At 34.1% G+C, this 24227-nt stretch overlaps 2 protein-coding genes and 1 pseudogene across 4 annotated transcripts in view; 1 reads left to right on the forward strand and 2 right to left on the reverse strand.

The window, feature by feature from the left end:
- The window catches only part of SLC35D2 (solute carrier family 35 member D2), a 56523-nt gene extending 41950 nt beyond the window's left edge, over positions 1 to 14573 (reverse strand). For all 3 annotated transcript variants that reach the window (XM_074281692.1, XM_074281691.1, XM_074281690.1), the window contains exon 1: positions 12211 to 14573. In XM_074281692.1, coding sequence (XP_074137793.1) covers positions 12211 to 12353 — 143 coding nt within the window. In that variant the 5' untranslated portion in view covers positions 12354 to 14573. The remainder of the gene's footprint in view (positions 1 to 12210) is intronic.
- A 291-nt stretch (positions 14574 to 14864) lies between these two features.
- Positions 14865 to 24227, reverse strand: part of ZNF367 (zinc finger protein 367) — a 31498-nt gene continuing 22135 nt past the window's right edge. The window contains exon 5 of the mRNA XM_074281689.1: positions 14865 to 17472. Coding sequence (XP_074137790.1) covers positions 17250 to 17472 — 223 coding nt within the window. The 3' untranslated portion in view covers positions 14865 to 17249. The remainder of the gene's footprint in view (positions 17473 to 24227) is intronic.
- On the forward strand, positions 18033 to 19226 carry LOC141552244 (endoplasmic reticulum resident protein 44 pseudogene; annotated as a pseudogene).

Genomic DNA, 24227 nt, shown 5'->3' on the forward strand with positions numbered 1-24227 from the left:
TACATCATTCCTCCTAATCAAGTTACTTGTGATATGCCATTGATTCTTTGGAAACTGGGGCATTCTATGAATTAAACATATATGATCAGACATATGTGATAAGACAATATAAACAGAACAATGCTGGAATTTTTAAATGGACTTTTATTTCAAAGAAAAGATTGGGATTACTAATTTCCCCCAAACAATCTAGTCTGTAGTCTTATTCTTGTTCAATTCTGAGTTTATCTTATTGTCCATTTGCACTTTCGGCCCATGATATATGTGCTAATAGACTAACTCTATAGGTTACATTATCTACACAATTGCAAATCATAATGTTGAATATCTACTTGTTTTATTCCTATGTGGATCATTTGATTAAACTCTTTTGAGTGATTACAGATCTTATTTAAGAAGATTTGAAATGCTCCAGGATTTGAAGCTATCAGCTTAATACTATCTACAAATATAGTCATCTGGATTTTACTATCTGTAAAATATCCTTCCTCAACCTGAACTTTTCATTGAATTTCCTGAATAACTGTGGCAAATATTTTATTGAGCATTTTAGCTTTAATTGAGCATACCTTATGCCTCGTTTCATATTAATAATCAGATGAGCAAATAAAATTTTCTCATTAGATCTTTTTAGGTATTTTAGATAGTGCATGCATATGCATACACACACACACACACACACACACACACACACACACACACACACATACACACACACACGCATTTATGGCAGACTACTTGTTGGAGAACCCAAAAAGAGACATTTTGCTCTACTTTTCATCAACAAGAAATAAGCACAGTGAAGATCTTAAATTCTCTAAAGCTTTCCTGAATTATATAATGGTCACCATGCAAAAGTCAACTTGTCCCCTTTCAATAATTTCACCTAGTATACCCTTAATTCATTGGTAGCTTATTCTTTTTTTTTTTTTTTTGCATACAAGATGGCCCTGAAAAGATGAAGCTGAGAAGTAATAATAGAAAGAAACTTCAAGTGGAGATGCCCAGCAGGGTCTACATGTCCAGCAGCAATGAGGAAATTAAATATCTAGCAGAAAGCAATGTGAAACAATCACCAAAGGATATGTCCTGCAATCTCGGAGCTGGTATTGTTCTAGTTATGTATATTCTCTACTTGTGACCCCACTTCAAACAATGCATACTACCTATACAGGGACAGTGTTCCTTATGATGGTATGTGTATTTGTGGAAGAGTATGTCTCAAATTTATAGCATGTTTTTCACCATTTTCCTCCTTGACAACTTTTGCACCAAAGTAACTGACAAAGAAGGAATACATTCATTTTTTTTGGAAGCTCTTACAAGTTCTTCATACAATTATTCCACTTTTTGAATAAAACCAGGAAAACATTACACAAAGTAACAGCAAGATCCTGTGATAATCAACTATGATAGGCTCAGCTCTTCTCAGCAATACAAAATCAAGTAATCAGGGTTTTTTTGGGGAGAAGGGTCTAGATAATATTCTTACATTTAAGATCTTCCGTAATGAAAATTCAATTATCTCAGTTTTCATTTTATATCTTCTTAGTTACAGCTATTCTGTCACAAGTGAGAAGAGTCACATATTCAAGACAGAAAGAATCAATACCACAAGTCAAAAAAAAAAAAAGAGTCACAGATGAGAGAAGACATTCTAAATGGATCATATGAGTATCATACATGTAAAAGGATTCAAAGTAAACAGGCCAGTTTCCAACCTAAGGAATCAGATGATGATGCCCTGAAACATACAAAGGTAGAGGACAAGGAAAGCAAAGAAATAGTAAATTACTATTACGGCATTAAAAATGATGAAAGGAATGGCTTCAAAACAATTTATGTGAACTGATATAAAGTGATATGAACAAAACCAGAATAATGTATACAATATACATGACTATACACAAATGACAACATTGTGGGAAAAAATTTACAAAGATTTAAGAACATTGATAAACACAAAGACCAATCATGATACTGGAGGATATAAAACAAAGCATGCTAATTATTTTTTTGAGAGAGAATTGATGGAGCTGAAGTGCAAAAAGTGACATATATGCTTTGGTCACTGCCAAATTTTCAATTTATTCTGAACATTTGTTATAAGGATTGTTTTTCCAATTGTGAAGAAAGGAATAGAAGATCAATTTAATTTTTAAAAATAAAATTATGATTTAATAGCCTAAAATATCCACTACGTGTTCATGTCTTATCATCACACACTGTGAGTATGATCCTACACATTGTGAGTATGGCTCTGGGCAAGTCACAACCTCCCAATTCCTTCTCTCTCTCTCTCTCTCTCTTTCTCTCTCTCACTCTCTCTCTCTCTCTCTCTCTCTCTTTCTCTCTCTCTCTCTCTCTCTTTCTCTCTCTCACTCTCTCTCTCTCTCTCTCTCTCTCTCTCTCTTTTCATACACACACTCACACATACACATAGTGTGTGTTTATTTATATGAATAGTTTATATATACACATGTGTATACACATGTGGGTATACATTTATACATAAACAAATACATACATTCATGTAAATAGGCACAAACAGCAAAGAAGAAGCAAATCAGACATGGTTTTTCCTCCCATTCTGTAACCCTTTGTAAGAATAGAATAGAGAAAGGAAATTTCACAGAATGGTAGAATTTAAGAGTTGGAAGGCACCTCAGTAACATCTAGTCCAATGGAAAGGAATCCTCTCTACAAGACAAGTGATTATTCAGTCTTTGCCTGAGGACCTAGAAGAAGGAAAAACCCATTACCACTTCAGACAGTTCATTCTAGTTTTGTCCAGCTCTAATTTTAGAAAAGTTAATTTCCCCCTCTTTCCTAAAAAAAAGAAATGAAAAATATTATGCACAACAGCAACAATATAATGAAGATAACATTGAAAGATGTGAGTTCTGGTTCAATACTATGTTTAATGGTTCCATCTGCTTGATATGAAAATTCATTTCCTTCTTTTCTGGTATGAAATGACAAACTAAAAGAATACATGGAGGGGCAGCTAAGTGGAGCAGTAGATAAAGTACCAGCCCTGAAGTCAGTAGGACCTGAGTTCAAATTTGATCTCAGACACTTAACACTTTCTAGATGTGTGACCCTGGGCAAGTCACTTAACCCCAATTGCTTCAGCAAAAAAAATAATTAATGATTTGAAAAAAAAAAATTTTTTTAAAGAATACATGGAGAAAGTCTAGAAGAATTTATAAGCACTGATGCAAATTAAAGTAAGCAGAACCAGGAAAACAATATATACTATGATCATAACAATGTAAATGAAAAAAGGGGAAAAAACAACAATCATGAATGCTGTTCAATTAAAAGGATTAAAAACCTTAGTTCTGAAAAGGTAAGACTATGGACCTCCTTCCCTTATTTACATAATTGAGAGACCATGGATGTGGAACACTATATATACTATTGGGTAGAGCTGATGTATTCATTAATTTGGCTAACCTGCCTCTTTTTCCTTCTCTCCATTTTATTTTGTGATGGGAGAGAAATGGATCTCCTTGTATTAAGATGAAGACATATTTTGGAATAGAGATAATTAAAAAAAAAACAAAAAAGTTTAAATGGCAAAGCATATGAATAGATAGTTACATCTGTTTATTCGTTGCAATAATTATATTTAAGAGAGAAAGTGTGTTTGTGTGTGTGTGTGTGTGTGTGTGTATGTTTGTGTTTTGGGGGAATGTATAAAAGAGTTACTTATTGCAAAATTATTATGTATCCAAATAAGAACTTTTTTAAAAAATTAAGGAAAAATGTTCTCAGTGATGAAGAAAGTCAAGGAGAAATCACCTTCAGATCCTTGCAGAGGAATTTATTATCTAAAAGAATTAGCAGATTCAGCATTGTCTTTACTGGGCCTATGATCTAAAGAGAGAATAAAGGAGGAAAATGGAACCACATGTACAAAAATGTCAGTGGCAGCTCTTTTTGAAGTGGCAAGAAACTAGGAACTGAGTGGATGCCCATCAGTTGGAGAATGGCTGAATAAGTTATGGTCTATGAATGTTATGGAATATTATTGTTCTATTGGAAATGATCAGCTGGATGATTTCTAAGAGGCCTGGAGAAACTTACATAAAATGAGTAGAACCAGGAGATCATTGTACGTGGCAACAGCAAGATTATACAATGATTCTGATGGACGTGGTTCTTTTCAACAATGAGATGATTCAGGCCAGTTCTTGTGTTCTTGTGAGCAATCTGCACCCAGAGAGAGGACTATGGGGACTAAGTATTTTCACTCTTTTTATTGTTGTTTGCTTGCTTTTTGTTTTATCATTTTTTTCCTTTTTGATCTGATTTTTCTTGTGCAGCATGATAATTGTAGAACTAGGTATAGAAGAATTGAACATGTTTAACATATTTTGGATTACTTGCCATCTAGGGGAGGGACTGAGGGGAAGGGAGAGAAAAAAATTTGGAACACAAAGTTTTATAAGGGTGAATGTTGAAAATTATGCATGTTTTAAAAATAAAAAGCTTTAATTTTTTAAATTAAAAAAAAGAATTAGCAAAGGTTTGTTTGAGAGTTTTTTTTAATACAATTCAACATTCATTTAGCATGTTACGTGCAAAACATTGTACCTATGCCAGCTGTCAGATAATACCCAAAAATAATCTATTTTAAAGAAAACACCAGAAAGAACAGTCCCTAACCTACTTTGGTAAACCAATTCAATGTCTTAAAAAAAAGTCTTTATTCTAGAATATTTTTCCTTATATTCTGTTCCAAGACCAAAATCTCAGAAAGTCACAAAATTAAGCAAGCAATATTTACCTGGGTAGCCCTGACAAACCAAAACAATCAGGGAAAAATAAATAGAAGAAAAAAAGGAATCAAAGGATAGGCAAGGAAAGAAAACAGAGAATGGCTTTTTAAATGGCTTCTAATTAAAAAACTGTGATTATCGGACACTGTCCCATGTCACACACTTTCACTTTTCTCATAATCACCCAGTGAAGTTGATAGTATAATTACTGTCCTTCTGTTTTATAAACAACTTACCCAAAGTCACTCAGGTAATAAAAAAAAAATCAAAAGTGGAATTTGAACTCAGTTCCACTAACCAATAATGTTTTTATCAATAGGGGTATAGACCTAGAAGACATAGAAGATTGTTGATTTAGTCAAATTTCAAGATTTAGTTATTCATAAACAGAAAATAAGACTTCTGCCTTAAGAGTCTACTTTGGTAGTATGACATGAATACCAAATGCAGGAAAATTATTTTCCAGAGAAATATATTGAAAGATAAAGAGTATCACTGACCACCTTCCATGATAACAAAGGAGGTATCAGAGTATTAGGCAACAAGCATTTAAGTGCATACTGTGTGCCAGAAACTGTGTTAAGCACTGAGGATACAAAGAAGGGTAAAAACACAGTCCCTTAAGCAACTCATATTCTTTTTTTAATAGTATTTTATTTTTCCAAATACACTTAAAGATTGTTTCCCAGATTCATTTTTGTAAGACTTGTGCTACAAATTTTTCTACCTCTTTCCTTGATCTTTCCTAAGACAGCAATCTGATATATATTAAACACATGCAATTAATCAAAATCAGATTAAAAGGGAAAAAACCCCACCAGGAAAAAAAAGCAAGCAAGCAAAGGTAAAAATACTATACTTCAATCCATATTCAATTTCCATAGTTCTCTCTCTGAATGCAAATGTCATTTTCTATCCCAAGTCTATTGGAAGTCTTGAATCACCACTTTGCTGGAGCTAAATTGATCACATAATTTTGTGGTTATTTTGTGCAATGTTCTCTTGCCTATTTCACTTAGCATCCCTAAGTCTTTCCAGGTTTTTCTGAAATCAGCCTACTCATTATTTCTTATAGAACAAAATATTCCATTACATTCATATAACATAACTTTTTAAACTGATTCCTCAACTGATGGGTATCCATTCAATTTCTAATTCCTTGCCATTACAAAAAGAGCTGCTACAAATATTTTTCTACATGTGAGATCTTTTCCCTCTTTTATGATCTTTTTTAGCCCAAGAAATTTGGGAAGATTGGCAAGAAAGGTCTGTCTCAGGTAAAAAAAAGGAGAATTTAATCCAGAACAGGAAGTGTCCCAGCAAACCAGGAAGAAGTCCCATTTCAGTAAACCAGAAAATCTTGAGTCTTAGTGAAGTAGGGCAGACAAATGTAAATGATACTACTCCTCAAGTATAGTATCAAAGAAATTCCTGACATTTTGGAATCAAGGGACAAAATAAGCATTGAAAGAACCCATCAATCACCTCAGGAAAGATATCCTAATGTTTAACAGATGTTTATTTCCTTAATATCTCATCTCTCTCTCCCCACCCCCATTAAGAAAAGGTGAGAGAAAAGTATCATTAAATAGGGTGATAAAACAGAAGGAGAGAGGAGAGGAGAGCAAAAAATAATAATAATAATAATAATAATCTTAAAAGTGTTTACAAGAAACACATTTAAAGTAGAAATAGTAAAATTAAGGAGCTAAGGTCGAATATACTATGCTTCAGCTGAAAGGAGAAAAAACAGGATAGCAACCTTCATCTCAGAAGAAATAAAAGAAAAAAATAAATCTAAATAAAACAGATAAGGAAACTAAATCTTGCTAAAAGGTATCATAGGAAATGAAGTCAATACTAAACATATATGCACCCAATGGTATAGCATCCAAATTCTTATAGGAGAAGTTGTCAGTTACAGGTTCATGAACAAACAAGAAATAGAGAGTATTATACAATGTAAAACAGACAATTTTATTATATAAAATTTTAAAAGCTTTTGCACAAACAAAACCAAGGCAACCAAGATTAGAAAGAAAACTGGGAAACAATCTTTATAGAAAGCATCTCTAATAAAGATCTCATTTCCCAAATATAGAGAGACGTTCAGATTTATAAAAATAAAAGACATTCTCCAATTAATATATAGTCAAAGGATTATGAACATTGCAGTTTTCAGTTAAAGAAATCAAAGCTATCTATAGGCATATGAAGAAGTGCTTTAAATCACTTTTAATTACAGAAGTGAAAATTAAAACAATCCTGAGATAGTTCACACCTATTAGATTGGCTAATATGAGAAAAAAGGAAAATGATAAATGTTGGAGGAGATGTGGGAAAATTGGAACACTAATGCATTGTTGGTGGAATTGTGAACTTATCTACCCATTTTGGAAAGCATTTTGGAACTATGCCCAAAGAGCATTCAAGCTGTGCATATCCTTTGATGTAGCAATAAGACTACTAGATATATATTCCAAACAGATCATAAACAAGGAAGAAAGGACCTGCATATATAAAATTATTTATAGCAGTCCTTTTCATGGTGGCAAAATATTGGAAATTAAGGGTATGTCCAGTAGTACAGGAATGGCTAAGCAAGTTGTGGTGTATGAATGTAATAGAATATTATTGTGTAATAAGGAATGCCAAACAGGCAGATTTCAAAAAAAAAAAATCTGGTAAGACTTGTTCTAACTAATGCCAAGTGAAATGAACAGAACCAGTTAAACATTGTACACAGTATCAGCTACATGTCATGATGACTCAGTGTCCAGCAGCACAGTGATCCAAAACAAATATAAAAGGCCCATGAAGGAAAATGCTATCCACATCCAGATAAACTGATAGACTCTGAATGCAAATCAAAGCATACTTTTTTCACTTATTTTATTCTTTTTTGTGGGTTTTTTTCTTTTGGTTTGTTTCTTCTTTCATATTTGTGATTAATATGGAAATACATTTTTATATAACAGCACATGTATAACCTTTATCAAACTGTCTACCATTTTAAGAAGAGGGAAGGGGAGGGAGGAATGGAATAAAAATTGAAACTCAAAATCTTGCACAAATGAATGCTAAATGAGCAAAGTGGATGAAGACAAGAGAAGCCTAATGGGTTTAGCAATAAAGGAATCATTAGTAGCTTTGGTGGAAACAATATTCGATAGTGTGGTAGAATTGAGAGAACTTGATAATATAAGCAGAACCATGTCTTTTCAACTCCTTTTTGTCTATTTGAAAGTAAATGAACTAAATCTAATAAACCAGAAAAGCCACTCATAAACGGCCTACCTTAATCTATACCAATATGCCATAAAGAGAGAACAAGAAGACACATATTGCTCTTGGATTGAGTTTCCATAATCTATGTGAATGGTAAATAGCTTAGAAAGGTCATTTTATCCTATAACAAAGTTTTGTTGAACACAATAGGAAACTAAAATCTCTCAAGCAGCTAAGATGAGGATCATCTTTCTGTAAATAAGCTTTCCTTTATAATTTATTATAACCCAATTATTCCATGAAAAGAAAATGTGGTTTCAAAGAAATTTAACCCTCTCTGACAAGAAAAAGTGTAATGAAAGTGTCTTATCCATGTTATACAACTATATGACATACCAAAATATCATATATTTTGATGTTACACAGAAATTCTAATTTTATTTCCACTGGCTTATTTTCTTAAGGCATAGTACTAGTTTCTACAATTTCAAGGAATTTCCTGCTCCTTTGTCTCAGAATTTCTTCATACTTAGATATGAAAGATACTTTTCCTTTTAAAATCTGATTCTGTGTATCACATGATCACCTTTTGCCTTCAGAACATAATTAGTATATATTAACTTTGTAACACTTGTTGCAAGAAGTATTATATGTATGATAAGGCATTACCAATTTATTTGCCAAATGAATATATACTACAGAAGATGTTCACAAAGGAATGTCTTCCTTTTCCAGCCTCTACTATATAACATCATTAGCTTCCTTCAAAGCACGAATCATAATGGAATTTTTCTTGATTCCCTCATACTTGATCCCCTACTTCTTCTGAATCTAGAAATTTCACTCCAATTGGATAAAACACAAATGAAATATACACAGAATAATATGAAGTGACTCCCTTAAGGGCAGATACAGATACTTTATGATTTTTAATTTGTACCCCTGGTGTCTACCCCAGTAACAGCTCCTAAATGGACCCATTATTTCAGTTATTGGTACTTTACCCCCATGAATTTGCTATTTATGATTTAGGCTTGAGGGTAAATTAGCTTGTAGTCTTCCTGAAGTTATATCTTAATTCTTCCATGTATGTAAGCATACCAGTATGTGACACATGCTCCCTTTGGATTAAAGATTATGGAATGTGGAATCTAGAACTGGAAGGGATCACAGACACTATGTTTAGTTCATAAACTTCACTCTTTACAAATAAGGAAAATGAGGCCTAAAAGGCCTAATACTTGCCCAAAGTCACAAATACAGGATCTAAAACTTTACTTGTACCCAGAGAATTCTGAATTCAAAGCACTATACAACACTTCAGTTTGTGCTGTTGTCCCATGGGAATGTTCCTTTAAGACCCTTTAAGATCAGAAGTTTTTAACCTTTTTTTCCATACCACAGAACCTTTATCAGTTTGATGAAGTCTATTGGACAAACTTCTCAGAATAATGTTGTTAAATATATGCCCAAGTTCCCAGCTACTTCCAACTGGTAATTCCAGTACAGATAATTCCAAGGCAGGAGTTTTCAAACTTTTTCCAGTGTATGTGGTAGGAAAACAAAAGATTCATAAAAATGTTGGCATCCTAAACTAAAAGAAAGACTGATTTCCTTAATTTTGTCCCCAGAACTCAATTCAAACTGTCCATGTCCCTTTGAGGCCCTATCAGAAACTATGGCTTATTTATTTTGCTTGGCCTCTTCAGTGATTGAAAAAAAAAAAAAAAGGGAGGGCAAAACATTTGGTTTAATATGCTGGTGCTAGGTAACAGTATCAGAATAAATCAGAAATCACAAAATGATGGGAAAATTAAAGAAAAAAATTCTTTGAAACTTTTTGACCCTAGGATCAAGAATTAATGAATTTGTTTATGTGCCAATATGATTATCTTTTCCAAAGATTCCTATGAATCTTCAGATTCATAGTAATGCTAGCAACTTAAGAAAAGTACATTGATAACATTTTCCCTAGTTTTAAGGAAAACCAGATTCTACTTTTACAATTCATATTTATGTGGAAGTAAGTACTTCTGCTACTCTTTCCATTTTATAATCTCAGAGAGACTAGGACTGAGAAAACATTCTCAGAGAGGTTAAGTTTCTTGTCCATAGTCAAAAATAGCTAATGTAGAAGGAAGCACTTGAACCCAGATTTTTCCTGACTCCAAGTCTTATCAACTATATATTACACCAATAGAATGAAGTATTATTCCATAAAAGGTATATTAGAAGGTGAGTATTCAAAGTACAAAAGCATGTGTGATTGAAATCCTGAGAAATGCCCAATTAGCACAATTTAAAATGTAAATGTGACGGGAAGGATTTTCTTCATACATTTTCTAGGACACACCTATTACATAGAGACCAACTAGAAGTGATATTGATTGCATTTACTAAGCATCCAGTCATTTTGCATAGTTGGAGAATTTTTCATTTCTTTTTTCTAAAATTGAAAATAGGCAGAGATTCTAGTCTCAGTAATTCTGTAAAGTGCCTAATGTAGTGCCAAGCATACAAAGACAATGAACAAAAATGTCAAGGATTTGCCTATTTTCAACAAAAGAGAAGGAATGCAACATCCCTTTAAGCTAAAGAATTTGAGCAAAGGTTTCTATCAGTCTTTTTTGCTCCCTGGTGTTAAACTTTCTTTGCTCCCACAACCATCCTAAAATCCAGCTAAGATAACTATTTTAAAGCCTACTAAGAAAATCACTATCCAATCACTGGGAAATGGCTGGACAAGTTGTGATGTATAAATTGTAATTGAATATTATTGTAGGGGGCAGCTAGGTGGTGAAGTGGATAGAGTACCAGCCCTGAATTCAGGAGGACCTGAGTTCAAATTTGGTCTCAGACACTTAACACTTCCTAGCTGTGTGACTCTGGGCAAGTCACTTAACCCCAGCCTCAGGGGAAAAAAAAAAAAAAAAAAAAAAAAAAGAATATTATTGTGAGGGAAGGAAAGAAGCATTTATTAAGCTCTTGCTATGTTCCATCCTAAGCATACCCAAATCGTGGCCCAGTGATTTAGCTTTTCAACATCCCCAAATTAATATTCAAGATTATAAATTGCAAGAGGTTCTGGTCTATACAGAAAGAGGGTATTTTCTCATAGGGAAAAAGGTTTCTCACAAATTTGAAAGCACAAATAAAATTTTCTACAATCATGTATTTAGTGCCTACTACATTCCAGAAGCATCCAGTGCAATGATTGGCAAACACTCCCTTTCTTCCTCCCCCATCCCACCCCGTGGGGGGGGGGGGGGAAACCAAAACAATATAAGAAATTTGTTAGAACTGACACTGAAAGTTTTGCTAAATCAGAACATACCCAATGATTACAACAATGCAAATGAAAAATCTGAAAGCTGTCTAAGCTCACAACTTTAGAATTGGGAAGTATCTCAAAGGTCATCCTTCTAGTCCAACCACTTCATTTAACAAATGATGAAACTGAATCATAGAGAATTTAATAAACAACTTATCCAAGGTTAGACAAGTGGAAGAGTTAAACCTGTTAGTGAAAAGGCCATTCTCAGTCAGAGCTAGAACTGATAATGAACACCTCCCTTCTTGGATTGAGGGGTTATGGTTGGAAGATGTGGGATGCAGTGCTATCAGATTACTGTCCAGGACCTAAAATTACTGTTAGTTTTGTTTATTTTTTTTCCTCACTGGGAGTGGGACTTAGGGGAGGAGAAAGCCAAAGGAAATGATTGATGTAAAAACAAAAGGTAGTAATAAAAGTAAAAAAAATAAAATAAAATCTAGCTACCAGCCAACCCACCACTTTCACGAATAGGGGGTACCAGATAGCATCAACACTCGCTGGGGGGCGGGGGGGGAAGGGAAGGAGAGACACTAAGTCTCCTAGGCAGCTTCAAGTCAATTTCTTCTGCGTGGGAAGTTGTGGAGATCCATCAAAGACTGCCTACACCACTGTCCCCACCTGGTCCACCTGTCAGCTTCCCTCATGGTAACCATGACAACCCCAGAGGAAGGGCAGGGGGTATAAGAAGGTCGGAAGTTTAGTCTAAGGTTCTGGAGCGTCCCAAACAGATAAAGGAAGTAAGACGGAAAAACGTAGTAAGCTAGATAGGCAGAGTGCAGATCTCGATCCCTGAGGTCCCCTTGAAACTCCGCACCTGTAGACACGGGCTCATGCTCACAAGCTCCCACCGCTTCATCTTACCTGTAAGTAGTCAGCACAGTCTTGTTTACCAGAACGATGAAAAAAGAGCAGGTCCCATAGAAGAGGGCGGACAGAAGCTTGACCAGCCTCGAGTGCACTACAGAGGAAGGCTCCCCCTCCTCCGCCTTGGAGGCGGGAGGCATCTTCCTTCATGGGCCCTAACGCTTGCCAGCCGGACTGAGACGAGAGAGCGCAGTACAGCTCAGCCGGAGCCTTCTCCGGAGACTCGGCCACATGCCCGAGGCGACTGCGGGCAGGCTAGGGGAAATAGACCTAGCCAGGAATCCCAGAGCGAGGAAACGAGAGCAACCCGAGCTCCAGTTCCGTCTCCGCCTCCTATCCGTGAAGGGGGTGTTACGAGCAAAACAGGAAGAGAGACAGAGAGTGGACTAGAGTTCCCCTCCCTTTCAGCCCACAACAGCAGTAACACCAGATTGCCTGTCCAAGTGCCCTGTGGTGAAAAGGAACGTTTAGCTATACGTTCCCAGCTATCAGGTTGAATTCTTGTCCTCTAAAGCTTCTCCGTTTCTATTACTTTCCAATCCAGAATCTCTAGGTTCCTTCCAGACTGAAGTGAGGTGGAGTGGCTTGGGGCGGGACAGGTGGTATAAGAGCCACCTCCGAAGCCAGAACTCCTCCATCCCCCGCTGGAGACAGTGAGTTTTTAGGAGCAAAAATCTAGAAACCAATCGAATGCCCAATCATTGGGAAGTGGCTTGAACAAACTGTGGCACATGAATGTAAAAAAATATTATAGGATATAAGCCTGGCCATCTCAGTGCACGAACTGAAAAGGATGCATCATGTCCTTTTCTAGATCTAAGTAAACTCCCACAAGGTGGGAGGTGGAGATGGTTAGCTTTGACATCACAGTGAGCCCAAATTCATTCTAGAAGACTGTCCTCCCCAAGGAGGGAGGTGAGACGTCTTGATAGGTTTCTCCCTGGTTTCTTTAAACCCCCCAATCCTGAGTGAAACTCTGAAAGTTAAACTATAGCTCAAGTGTAGGTTCTCCCAAAAAGATGCTAACGAGTTCTTCTGGATAGGGCACTCAATTTTCAAACTAATATCAGCAAAGATTATTTTCCTTCACCACAAGAGTCAAAATCATAGAACAAATACTTGAGATAAAACAATCCATCAGCTTCTTATACTCTCCCAGAAAGGTAAAAACAACCTTGTAGGACTGCTAAACTATTATATAACACTTTCACCTAGCTGTGGTTTCTGAGCAACGCAGAAGTTCCACATCGCTTGGTCAGCAAGAGTATAGTTTAGGCTTTCTTGGTGTTCCAGGTTCAGAATGATCCTACCAGTGTTGGTTGACCTTCTTGGAACAGCAATCTAGTTGTAGAAAGCACCTCCCTATGGGCAGTTGGGCTTCTATATGGCTGCCACTTATTTGGTATCACCCAAACTCACCAGGCAACCTAGGGCTACTCAGCATTGAAAGTGGCAGACCAGTACTAGGAAGAAACACAAAAATCAGAACTCCAAACTAGAAGTCAGCTAAGAAAGCACATCTCAGTCAAAGTACAGGTAAGCTGTCATGGATGCTGAGAAAAAGAAATTCCCAGGGAGAGATATCAAAGGGAGGGAGGGAAACATTTTCCTTTTTTTTCAATTTCAAAGGTTCTGTCACCTTTCCTTATATCTCCAGTCCTTGTCAGCCTTGTCACCCCTTAATAAATACTTGAATAACTCACTTGAGTACCAGTGCCACCTCTTGATAGTGATATGTGGCTGGGCCAATCTCTTGATATCTCAGTGCCCCTGTTAATATCTTAGTTGCATGGGTAACTTAAGATTGAATTTCAGAGCGTTTGCTGATCTGTATTGGTAGAAGGAATTTCTACTCTAGGAGTCTTTGTACTAAAGAAATTTCAGTATGATGGGGGAGAAAGGATGCCCCACTATCTCCAAAAAAAAAAACCATCAAACAGGCTTAAACCTATCACTTTAAAATTGGGGTTGGAGGGTTTTTAAAATTGTAAACTTAATGATACCTCATCTTTCAAATTATGACACTGTCTATATTTTAAATGTTTTATGTCATCCTTGCATCTGCTCATCTAGAGGAGGTAATGAATGGAAGAAAGAATGTTAGATCTAACAGTTAAGGAGAGCCTTTGGTTTAAACCCCGTCTTGATACTTATGAGATGTGTGATGGTAGACAAATTACTTAATGTCTCTGAACTCCAATTTCCTCATCTGCAAAATGGAGTAATACCTACAATATTTATCTTACAGAATTGTTGTGATGATCAAATGAGATTATGTATCTGATGGACTTTAAAACCTTACAACTTTCTATGAAAATTGATTATAATTTATGAATGACCAGGAAAGAAAATAAAGTAAAAGAAAACACTCTTTTAAAATTGTAAACTGTTTTGAGAGGGCCAAAAAAGGGTAAATACACTGTGTATTTTTCCAGCTGATGAAATATGGGTTATATACAGCAAAGTCTTTTCTTAAAGTGTATAGTTGAACAGTTTCCAACTTTTAACCATTTGGCTGTCTATATTATCTTTATCAATACTTTTAGGGAGAATAGTGGTAACAGAGTAAACAAAATTCAGTTTAACAGTTTTAATAATGAACCATAAAGGAAAACCTACCTACCAAAAACTAGATAAGAATGGCCATATGCTTTAAATTTAAAGTGAAAATGAATTTTTATTCAAACACCTATTAAAATTACAGCATTTTTATGCTGTTAACTCCATGCTAAAATAAACTGCCATGTGAAGCATAAAAAAAAACTTCAAAAAATTTAATGTAAACCATATTTTAAAACAAAAAGCAGACTTAATACACTTCCAATTTTAGATCTCAATTTAATATTGTGCCAAAGAATAGCTTATATCAAAAAAGGAAGATTTTAATGTTACTGTAGTCAAGTGCTTAAAATAATTTATTAAGTTCTTCCAATTATACAATTAAAATATGGTTGCCAATAAACTATTAAAATTAGCAAGAACTGATTGGAGAAACTATAGAACAAAAAAAGTTTAATTTTGAAAGCTTTAAATGTTATTTCCTATGCAATGTCAGATACTGGCACTAGGGTTTAAATTGTTATCACCCATGTTCTGCCAGATAAATTTATTGTAGTTTAAATGTCCCAAGATAAAAAAAAGAGTGTTGCTTTTCAGTTCTTTTAAAACTAATTCTCAATTGGCCAATTTTAATTGTTTGAGGGGGAAAATTCCAGAGTTAACATTTGAGACAACAATCTTCATGACTTAGATTTTACAGCCTCTCTTACTACTGCTTAGGTTAAGTGCTCCAACAAGTTAAAATTCTATGTACCAGATTACAAACAAAATTCTCATACCATTACAAATATAAATTCTCTATTACAAAAAACCCCACAACCTCAAGATTGGCAATCTACTGTACAGAGGAATTACATTTTCAAAATATGTCCTCATCATAAACATTATTTGCTACTATCATAACTCCTTTTGTATTCTTTAGCTATCTGTCTTGACAATTAAATGCATCCCCTTCCCCATGGCCATGTGTCAGGATGTCTATGTACTGCAACACACTGGGATTTTGGAAAAAGAAGCCTAAAATATTTAAACTACAGTTGCAAGATATTTCAATTAAGAAAAAAAAAAAAGCTGAAATAGCCAACTTTATCTATTATTCTGATGCTTACTCTGTTAACCAATTAAAGCAATCTACAAATTACAGTGCTATACTTGTTAGTCACTGTTTAAAACAAAAGCTAAAATGATCAAACTTACACAAGAGATGGATTGCTTAGCTTTTGGTTTTTTCTCTTTATGCTTAAGTACAATAAGTGATGTTTCAAAGCCTAATCTATTTGGGGAAATGGCATAAAAACCACTATGTAACTTTAATACACTTGCAGTAATGATTATTTCTGGAAGCCTACTTATTTGAGTAATTAATATTTTTCTGCAGTGTTTAACTGGTAGCTAAATTTAGTGAACACAAGATAACTTGGCATGTTATTCTGAAGTAAAGCAATAAGGTGACTTAATGCACTGAAAATGTAAATATGGAGGCTTCTATTTACTAATATCTCTAAATAAGCAGTACAGTTAACATTTAGTGTTTGCTAACAGATCTATTAAAATAGTTCACTATAAATCAAAACAACCCTGTACATTTTCCCTTTTATTAACAAAAGCCAAGTGCCAAATCTCATTACAGGGTCTGTAATATGAAAAATATTACCAATTGTTATCACATCACCTAGACTTTGCAAGACTAATCATTCAATTTTAGCAAATGAGAATTCTGGTAATGTGCAAAAGTTCCCAACTTTAAGTGCTTTTCAGGCCTAGAAATTTGACTGAGTTCTAAAGCCCCAGATGAATAAAGTCAGACTGATTTTGTTATTACAGTGAAGATCCTGAACTGTTAATCCCACCCCCTCAAATAACTAGTTGTTTCCTAGCACATAAATTAGAATACTTTCTTCAAAATGGCCCAATTTTTCTTCCCCCCACCTTAGGCACACTATCTTTCAATTAAAAATATATCTTACATGTATATATAAGTATATATATGCACATATACATACATGTGTACATATATATAGTATTATCTTGCCTGTTTCACTGTTTACAGTATTTTTAAAAATACTAATATACATTTTTAATGTTTTGATAAATAATCTAGTTCAAACTTCTTTGGCTATGTGTACCATTCTGTTCTTCGGACAAGTGTCATACTTGGAAAGTGCTTTTTGTGAGAACTGCTTCAAATGAATGCATTAAACTTGCAAAATCTAGCTTCCCACACTATGTGGTTTTTAACACTGCACTGTGCAGTCCCATATTTACAAAATACTTTAAAACTTTACATCTAATTCATTTCCATACAAAAAAGTGCAATTCTCTCTCCCCATGTTCTGGGGCAATAACATTCTTCATAAATTTCTACAGAATAGCAGCCTATGATAAGCAAATTAAGGTGCTTAGCTTATGCCCAAGGATCTACTTGTTAAGTAAGCTGGGCAGTACATTTTGTACATTGAAAGATTTAAGTTCTCATGCTACTGACGAAGCGGTGCTCCAGTCAGGTTTGCAAGCTCTATGAGAGCAAGAGCTCCATGCAGGCGTTCCCGCTGCTCTTGAAGGAGTCGACGAGCCCCATTTTTCTCATCATCCTCTTCATCAGATTGAATATATTCCAAGGGATCTTGCTGTTCTTGATCTGCTTTCTGAATTGGCTTTCCTTTCAAGGTTGGGGTACGCTGTTCTCTTGTTTCCCAATACCTTAAAAAAAAATGAGTATACATTGATTTCATAGTACACCTTCAAGATGTGTTTGTTAACTTTAAACATATTTAAAATTACCAATCAAAACTCACTGGGGTTTGATACATTTGAAGTCTACTATAAAGAAAGAATAGTTCTAGGCACTGAGGGGAAATACTAGTTTTTGGTTTTGTTTTGTTTTAATCTTTTTTTTGGTATCCTTAGTGCTTTGATAGTAGGGACTTATGTTTCTTGGTTGACATTTAGGTTAACAGTTCCTTTGTCCACTAGGTTTCAATGAGTAATAAAATATGACATGCACAAGTAGAGAAATATATTATAAATTCTATGAGTGAATATAGTATTATGTATTTCATGGCAAGAACTCCTGGCTGAAATGATTTACCCCATAAACTCATCAGCCATTTATTTATTTGTTTGTTTTATCAGCCATTTATTAAATGGTTAACTAGGTGTAAAGTCACTGTGATAGTCTCTCTGGGAGATAAAAAGAGATAATTAAGACACAGTATCTATACGCCAGAAGCTTAAAATGTAGCTGCTTAGGGGAAGATATCATGGAAGTGGCATTTCAGCTACATTTGAAGGATAACCAGGATGTTGATCAGCAAAAGCTAGTGAAAAATGTTAATAAAATTATGTTTAGAAGACAGCAGTTCAATTTGACTAAAGCAGGGATATCATAGGGAATAAGTAGATAACAATAGGGTCTCAGCTTAAGAGAACCTATTCAAAAAGTTTATGATTTGGAAGAAATAAAATTTCTTAATCACAATAAAAAAACAATCATTGATTATTTAAAACAAAAGGTTTCAGACAACTATAGAACTTTTGAAAGAGTTGCAAATATTTTGCGTGATGAATTCGTATTCTTTTCTGCATTTGGATCTATTTTTTTCTTTCTTTCTGAGGAAATCAGGATTAAGTGACTTGTCCAGGATCACACAGCTAGGCAGTATTAAAGATCTATGGCCAAATTTGAATTCAGGTCCTCCTGACTTCAGGGCCAGTGCTCTATCCACTGTGCCACCTAGCTGCCTCCATTTGGATCTATTTCAAACCAGAAAGATTTAGTAGAGACAACATAATCTACAAACCACCAGGGGAAAATGTTCCAGATATGGTATGCCTGGGATCTCTAACAAATTTTGACTTGGCTTATGCTTAGACTCAGGATAACTGTGTCCCTCTTATTCAGGAAATAACTTTTGAAAATGGAGAACTGGCTAAACTGTTTTTTCTTATACTTTTCTATGCAAAAGAGGATACAATGAGTTTAGACATATTCCAAAATGAAGTAGCACATCAATTAATTAAGTGAAAAAGATACAATACACTTTTTACATCTGATTGTGATAAATATAGACACTCACTTCTGCATATACAAAAAATGCCATCAGATTGCCCTGTAATAACCATTGACAGCTTCAGGAACATGTATGTCTTTCCAGACTTCAAAGATTTATCAATTCCAAACAAGCTTAAGCAATTTGTATTAGACTTGCATTCAAGAAAACTGCACGAGAATTCCATCATGGTCCTGATCCCACTTATGTTGCCCGTGGACAGCATACTCAAAATGTATCAAGTAGTCCACCAGAGAATTCTTCCAGAAACTTACACCCAGCGAATATAGCTTTACCTTATTGAGGAATCAAGATAAGCTTCAAAAACTTGAACAAAAAATTGCAAACCTTTCAAACAACATCATCAACTTATGTATTGAAAATAGTAAACTTATGTTTTCCTAATTCTATATGTATTTTTACCTTGGGGGAAAAAACTAAAAGAAAGGTTTAAATTTTTAATTGCCCTGACTCAAATTATATGGCTTGATGGGTAATCTAACTTTTTTTAAATCCTATTAATATTTAATAAGAAAAATACATCAACTTCAGCTCTAACCCTGACCTCCAAAACATTCACAAATCCAATGGAAGTTAATATTGCCAGACACAACATGTTAACTTGTGTTACTCCATTAAATAAAAATTGGGATGTTTCCTATGTAGTCTAGTAATATGTACTCTCTTTTCCCTCTTTCCTTCTATAGGAACAGTTATGTTGGTACTTTCATTGTCACATTTCTCACAACAAAGAGGGTATATATTCTGGATACTTGGGAGGGGAATAAATTAAAACTTTGCAGAAAAAAAAAATTTCTTCTGCATTTTCCATATGAGCACTAGCTCTGTAATGTAGAATCTTAAGAGTTGGAATACTAAGAAGTCAAATCACTTTCCCAAGATCATACATCCAAGATGTAATAGAACTTGAACCCAAAGCCTTCATTACTAAAGGCCAGTTCTTCAATATGCCGCACCATCTCTCATCAAAAAAGTTTACAATCTCCTAAAAGACAATGGCACCCTGTGTCTTTTCTTATTTTGGAGTATTTCTCTTATATAATGTTCTCAATCCTGCTAATTGATAAGAAAGGGGGGAAGAGATCAAAACTTCAAAAACAAATTTTCTAGTTTTATATATTTTTTCTCCACCCCAATCTTAAGAAATAAACAGAAAAGATCAACTATCAAGACTGCACTGGCATTGGTGAATGTGTAATTCCTGTTAATTAGGAAGCCAAGGCTGGTAGATCTTATGGGTTCATGACATCTGAAGCGCAATGGGCTAAAGCTACTCAGGCATCCAAACTAAGTCTGGTACCAAGTTTCCTAAAGAAGAGCAAAATGATTCAATTCCAAAAGACATCAAAATTCCTGTGCAATTAGTAGTGAGATGATGAGTGGCTGCTGCACTTCCAATCTGGACAAGATAAAGAGATTCAGTCTCCACAGCCCCCACTAAAACTACTGAAATAAAGAGTTGAACTGCTATCAAGCTAGAATGATCACATAAAATAAAATGGACATAACTATAAAATCCTACAGAAAAGATTGATTTTTTTCAAGCAGTTATCCTTTCCATATCACAATTTTCCCCATCATGGTTTCAGTAAACAAGAGTTGACATAAAAAAATTAAATGGAAATTTTTTGTTAAATGTAGATTACACTCAAAAGACCAGCAGATGACATAGAAAAAGCTTAGAAATATAACTATATTATATAATATCAACATATTTTTATCTTTTAATACCATAAAAATTCAGACTTCTCTGTTATAAAGGGAGGCCCAAAAAATTACTACTAGCTATGTGACCTTAGGAAAGTCACTTAACCCTAAATGCCTCTAAATGCAGGGAAAAAAACCAGCAGAGAGGTGGATTAAACATGAAAAAAAAAAAAAAACCAGAAATTTCAGAGTCCTCCAGGTTTAATTATCAATAGAGCAATTTAATAGCCAATAAAAGTGCATGTAATCTTGGTTGGACAAAGAGAAACACATTGAGCATATTGACAATCCTGCTGCTATCTTTTGTAGTCATATCACACCTACAGAAGAATATTTGATTCTGTGTACTGTGTTTTAAAAAAGACATTGACTAAATTAGAAAGCATCCAGGACAGTGACCATATTCCTAATACTGGTTAAGGGAATGGGGGATACTGAAACTAAAAAAGATGAGGTGGGGGGGGGAAATTGTCTTTAAATATTCTAAAGTTTGTACTGTGAATTACAAAACACTTCTCACATAAAGTCTGATCTAAACACAATTGGAAAAATATCAATTGCTCATAGGTAGGCTGAGCTAAGTATAATAAAAATGACAATTCTATTTAAATTGGTCTACTTGTTCAAGTGTCATACCAATCAAATTGCCAAAAAAAAAAAAAAAAAAAATTTATAGAGCTAGAAAAAATAACAAAATTCACCAGGAAGAACAAAAAAAGTCAAGAATATCAAGGGAATAAAAAAAAAAAAAAAAAAAAAAACAGAAGACAATGGCCTAACAGTATCAGACCTAAAATTATATTGTAAAACAGCTGTTAGCAAACCATTTGGTACTGGTTAAGAAATAGAGTGGTGAATTAGTGGAATAGGTTAGATATACATGACACAATAACCAATGACTATACTAATCTAGTATTTTGTCAAAAATTTCTGGGATAAGCATTCACTACTTCACAAGAATTGCTAGGAAAACTGGAAAATAATATGTCAGAAACTCAGCATAGATCTACATCACAACCCATATCAAAATAAGGTCAAAATGAATACATTATTTGGGCTTAAAGGGTGATACCAGAAGCAAATTAGGAGAGTAAGAAATAATTTACCTATCAGATCTTTGGAGAAGGGAGGAATTTATGACCAAAGAAGGACTAGAGAACATTATGAAATGCAAAATGGACAACTTTGATTACATTAAATTAAAAGGTTTCTACACAAACCAAACCAATAGATGCAAGATTAAAAAGGAAGTACAAAATTGGGAAAAATTGTTTACAGCCAAGCCTTTTTTAAAGGCCTTATTTCTAAAATATATGACTGTGTCAAATTTGTAAGAATACAAGTTATTCCCAATTGATAAAGGATCAAAGGATATAAACAGACACTTTTCAAATGATAAAATTAAAGTCAATTACAATCACATGAAAATGCTCTAAATCACTACTGATTATTGAGAAATGCAAATTAAAACAACCATCTCAGACTGGCTAAGATGACAGGAAAGGATAATGATCTATGTTGGAGGGGATGTGGGAAAACAGACACTAATACATTGTTGGAGGTTTAAATGATATAGCCACATGGAGAGCAATTTAGGAGAGCCTAAAGAGCTAAAAATTATTCCTACCCTTTGATCTAGCAGTGCTAATTAGTGGTTTGGTATCCTAAGGAAATCATAAAGGAAGGAAAAGGACCTACATGTGCAAAAATGTTTGTAATGACTCTTTTTATGGTGACAAAAAATTAGAAAGAGAGCAGATGCCCATCTTCTCTTTAACAATGAGATGATTCAAACCGCTTCCAATTGTTCAGTAAAGAAGAGAGCCTTTTACACCCAGAGAGAGGCCAATAGGAACTGAGTGTGGACCACAACATAGTATTTTCATGCTTTCTGGTGATATTTGCTTGCCATTTTGTTTTCCTTCTCAGATTTTTTTTCTTTTTATTTTATTTATCCAATTTTTTTTGTGCAACAAGATAACTGTATAAATATGTATACATATGTTGGATTTAACACATTTTAATGTATTTAACATGTATTGGACTTTGTGCCATTTAGGAGAGGGGATGGAGGGAAGGAAAGGAAAAGTTGGAATATAAGTGTTTGCAAGGTCAATGTTGAAAAATTACCCATGCATATGTTTTAATAAAAATACTTTAATAAAAATAGAGAGTAGATAGGTGACCATTAATTGGGAATGGCCGAATAAGTTATAGTATATGAAAGTAATAGAATATTTTTCTAAAAAAAAATAATGAACAAGTTAATTTTAGATAGGCCTAGAAAGATTTACAAGAAATAAAGCCAAGCAAAACAAGTAGAATCAGGAATATATTGTTTACAGTAACAGCAAGATTGTGAGATGATTAAGTATAAAAGATATGGTTCTTCTCAGTGGTTAAGTAATCCAAAACAATCCCAATAAACAGAAGATACCATCTGCCTCCAAAGAGAGATCTTTGGAGAATGAATATAAATCAACACATATTGTTCACTTTTTTTCTTTTTCTTGACTTTTTTTTTTTTTGTTTTTCCCTTTTATTCTGATTTTTCTTTTCCAATATGATTCATTTTAAAAATGTATTTTTTAAAAATTAATGTATATGTACAACCAGGAAGGTTTAAAAAAATTTTTTTTAAAGTTTGTACTGTCAAAGGATTATTAGATTTGTTCTTATTGGGACCAGAAGTCAGTAGTAGAAACAATGAGTAGAAGCTAATGAAAATTAGAATGAGCTGCCTCAGGAAGGAGTTTCTTTCTCCTATAGTTTTAAAATAAAGGCTAGAAGGACATTTCTTTCTTTTTTTTTTTTTTTCTCTCCTGAGGCTGGAGTTAAGTGACTTGCCCAGGGTCACACAGCTAGGAAGTATTAAGTGTCTGAAACCATATTTGAACTCAGGTCCTCCTGAATTCAGGGCTGGTGCTCTATCCACTGCTCCACCTAGCTGCCCCTAGAAGGACATTTCTTAGTAATGTTAGAAAATTAGATTCTTGGAACAAAATGACCACTGGGATCTCTTTCAACTCTTTTATTCAAAAGAACTGATAGAATAAAATGAACCCATCATTAATTTATCAAACTTTCTATTGTCTTAAAATTTTAGATAACAAGTTGCAAAGTCAGCATAAGATTCTCAAAGGTAAAAATGATTGTTGACTTAGTGATATTAAGAATACATACCTAATCTCAGAGGATGATACCATTAAAGGGCAACTAGAATAGCACTCTACCATAAAATATCAATTAATGATACCATCAGAAGCATGACTTTTTTTAATGTTCTAAATGAAAAGATATATGCACTTAGATCTAAAAATGTTTAAAATCTTTAATTTGCCAGAGAATCAAAAAATTTTCTCCCTTAAATGAGAGAATATTAATCTTACAATGGCATGTGAGCATGAGGCTACTTTTTTCTATAATATAAGTTCTGATAAGTATGATTCTAACATAAGTCTTGTTACATATCAGAGTGAAAAACTATTATCAGTACTGTAGAAGGAGAACTAATTTTGAAATAACATGACCTGAGTTTGAATTCTGTGTAAACTTGGTCAAGTCACTTATCTTTCTCTGAAACCTAGTTTTTTCTCAGATATAAAATGTTTAGATAGGATCAGATAACCTCTAATGTCTTTTCCAGCACCAGAATTATGTTCTGGTGAACATTTATAT

This window comes from Sminthopsis crassicaudata, chromosome 1 (genome assembly GCF_048593235.1).
Source record: "Sminthopsis crassicaudata isolate SCR6 chromosome 1, ASM4859323v1, whole genome shotgun sequence".
Taxonomy (NCBI): Eukaryota; Metazoa; Chordata; class Mammalia; order Dasyuromorphia; family Dasyuridae; genus Sminthopsis; species Sminthopsis crassicaudata.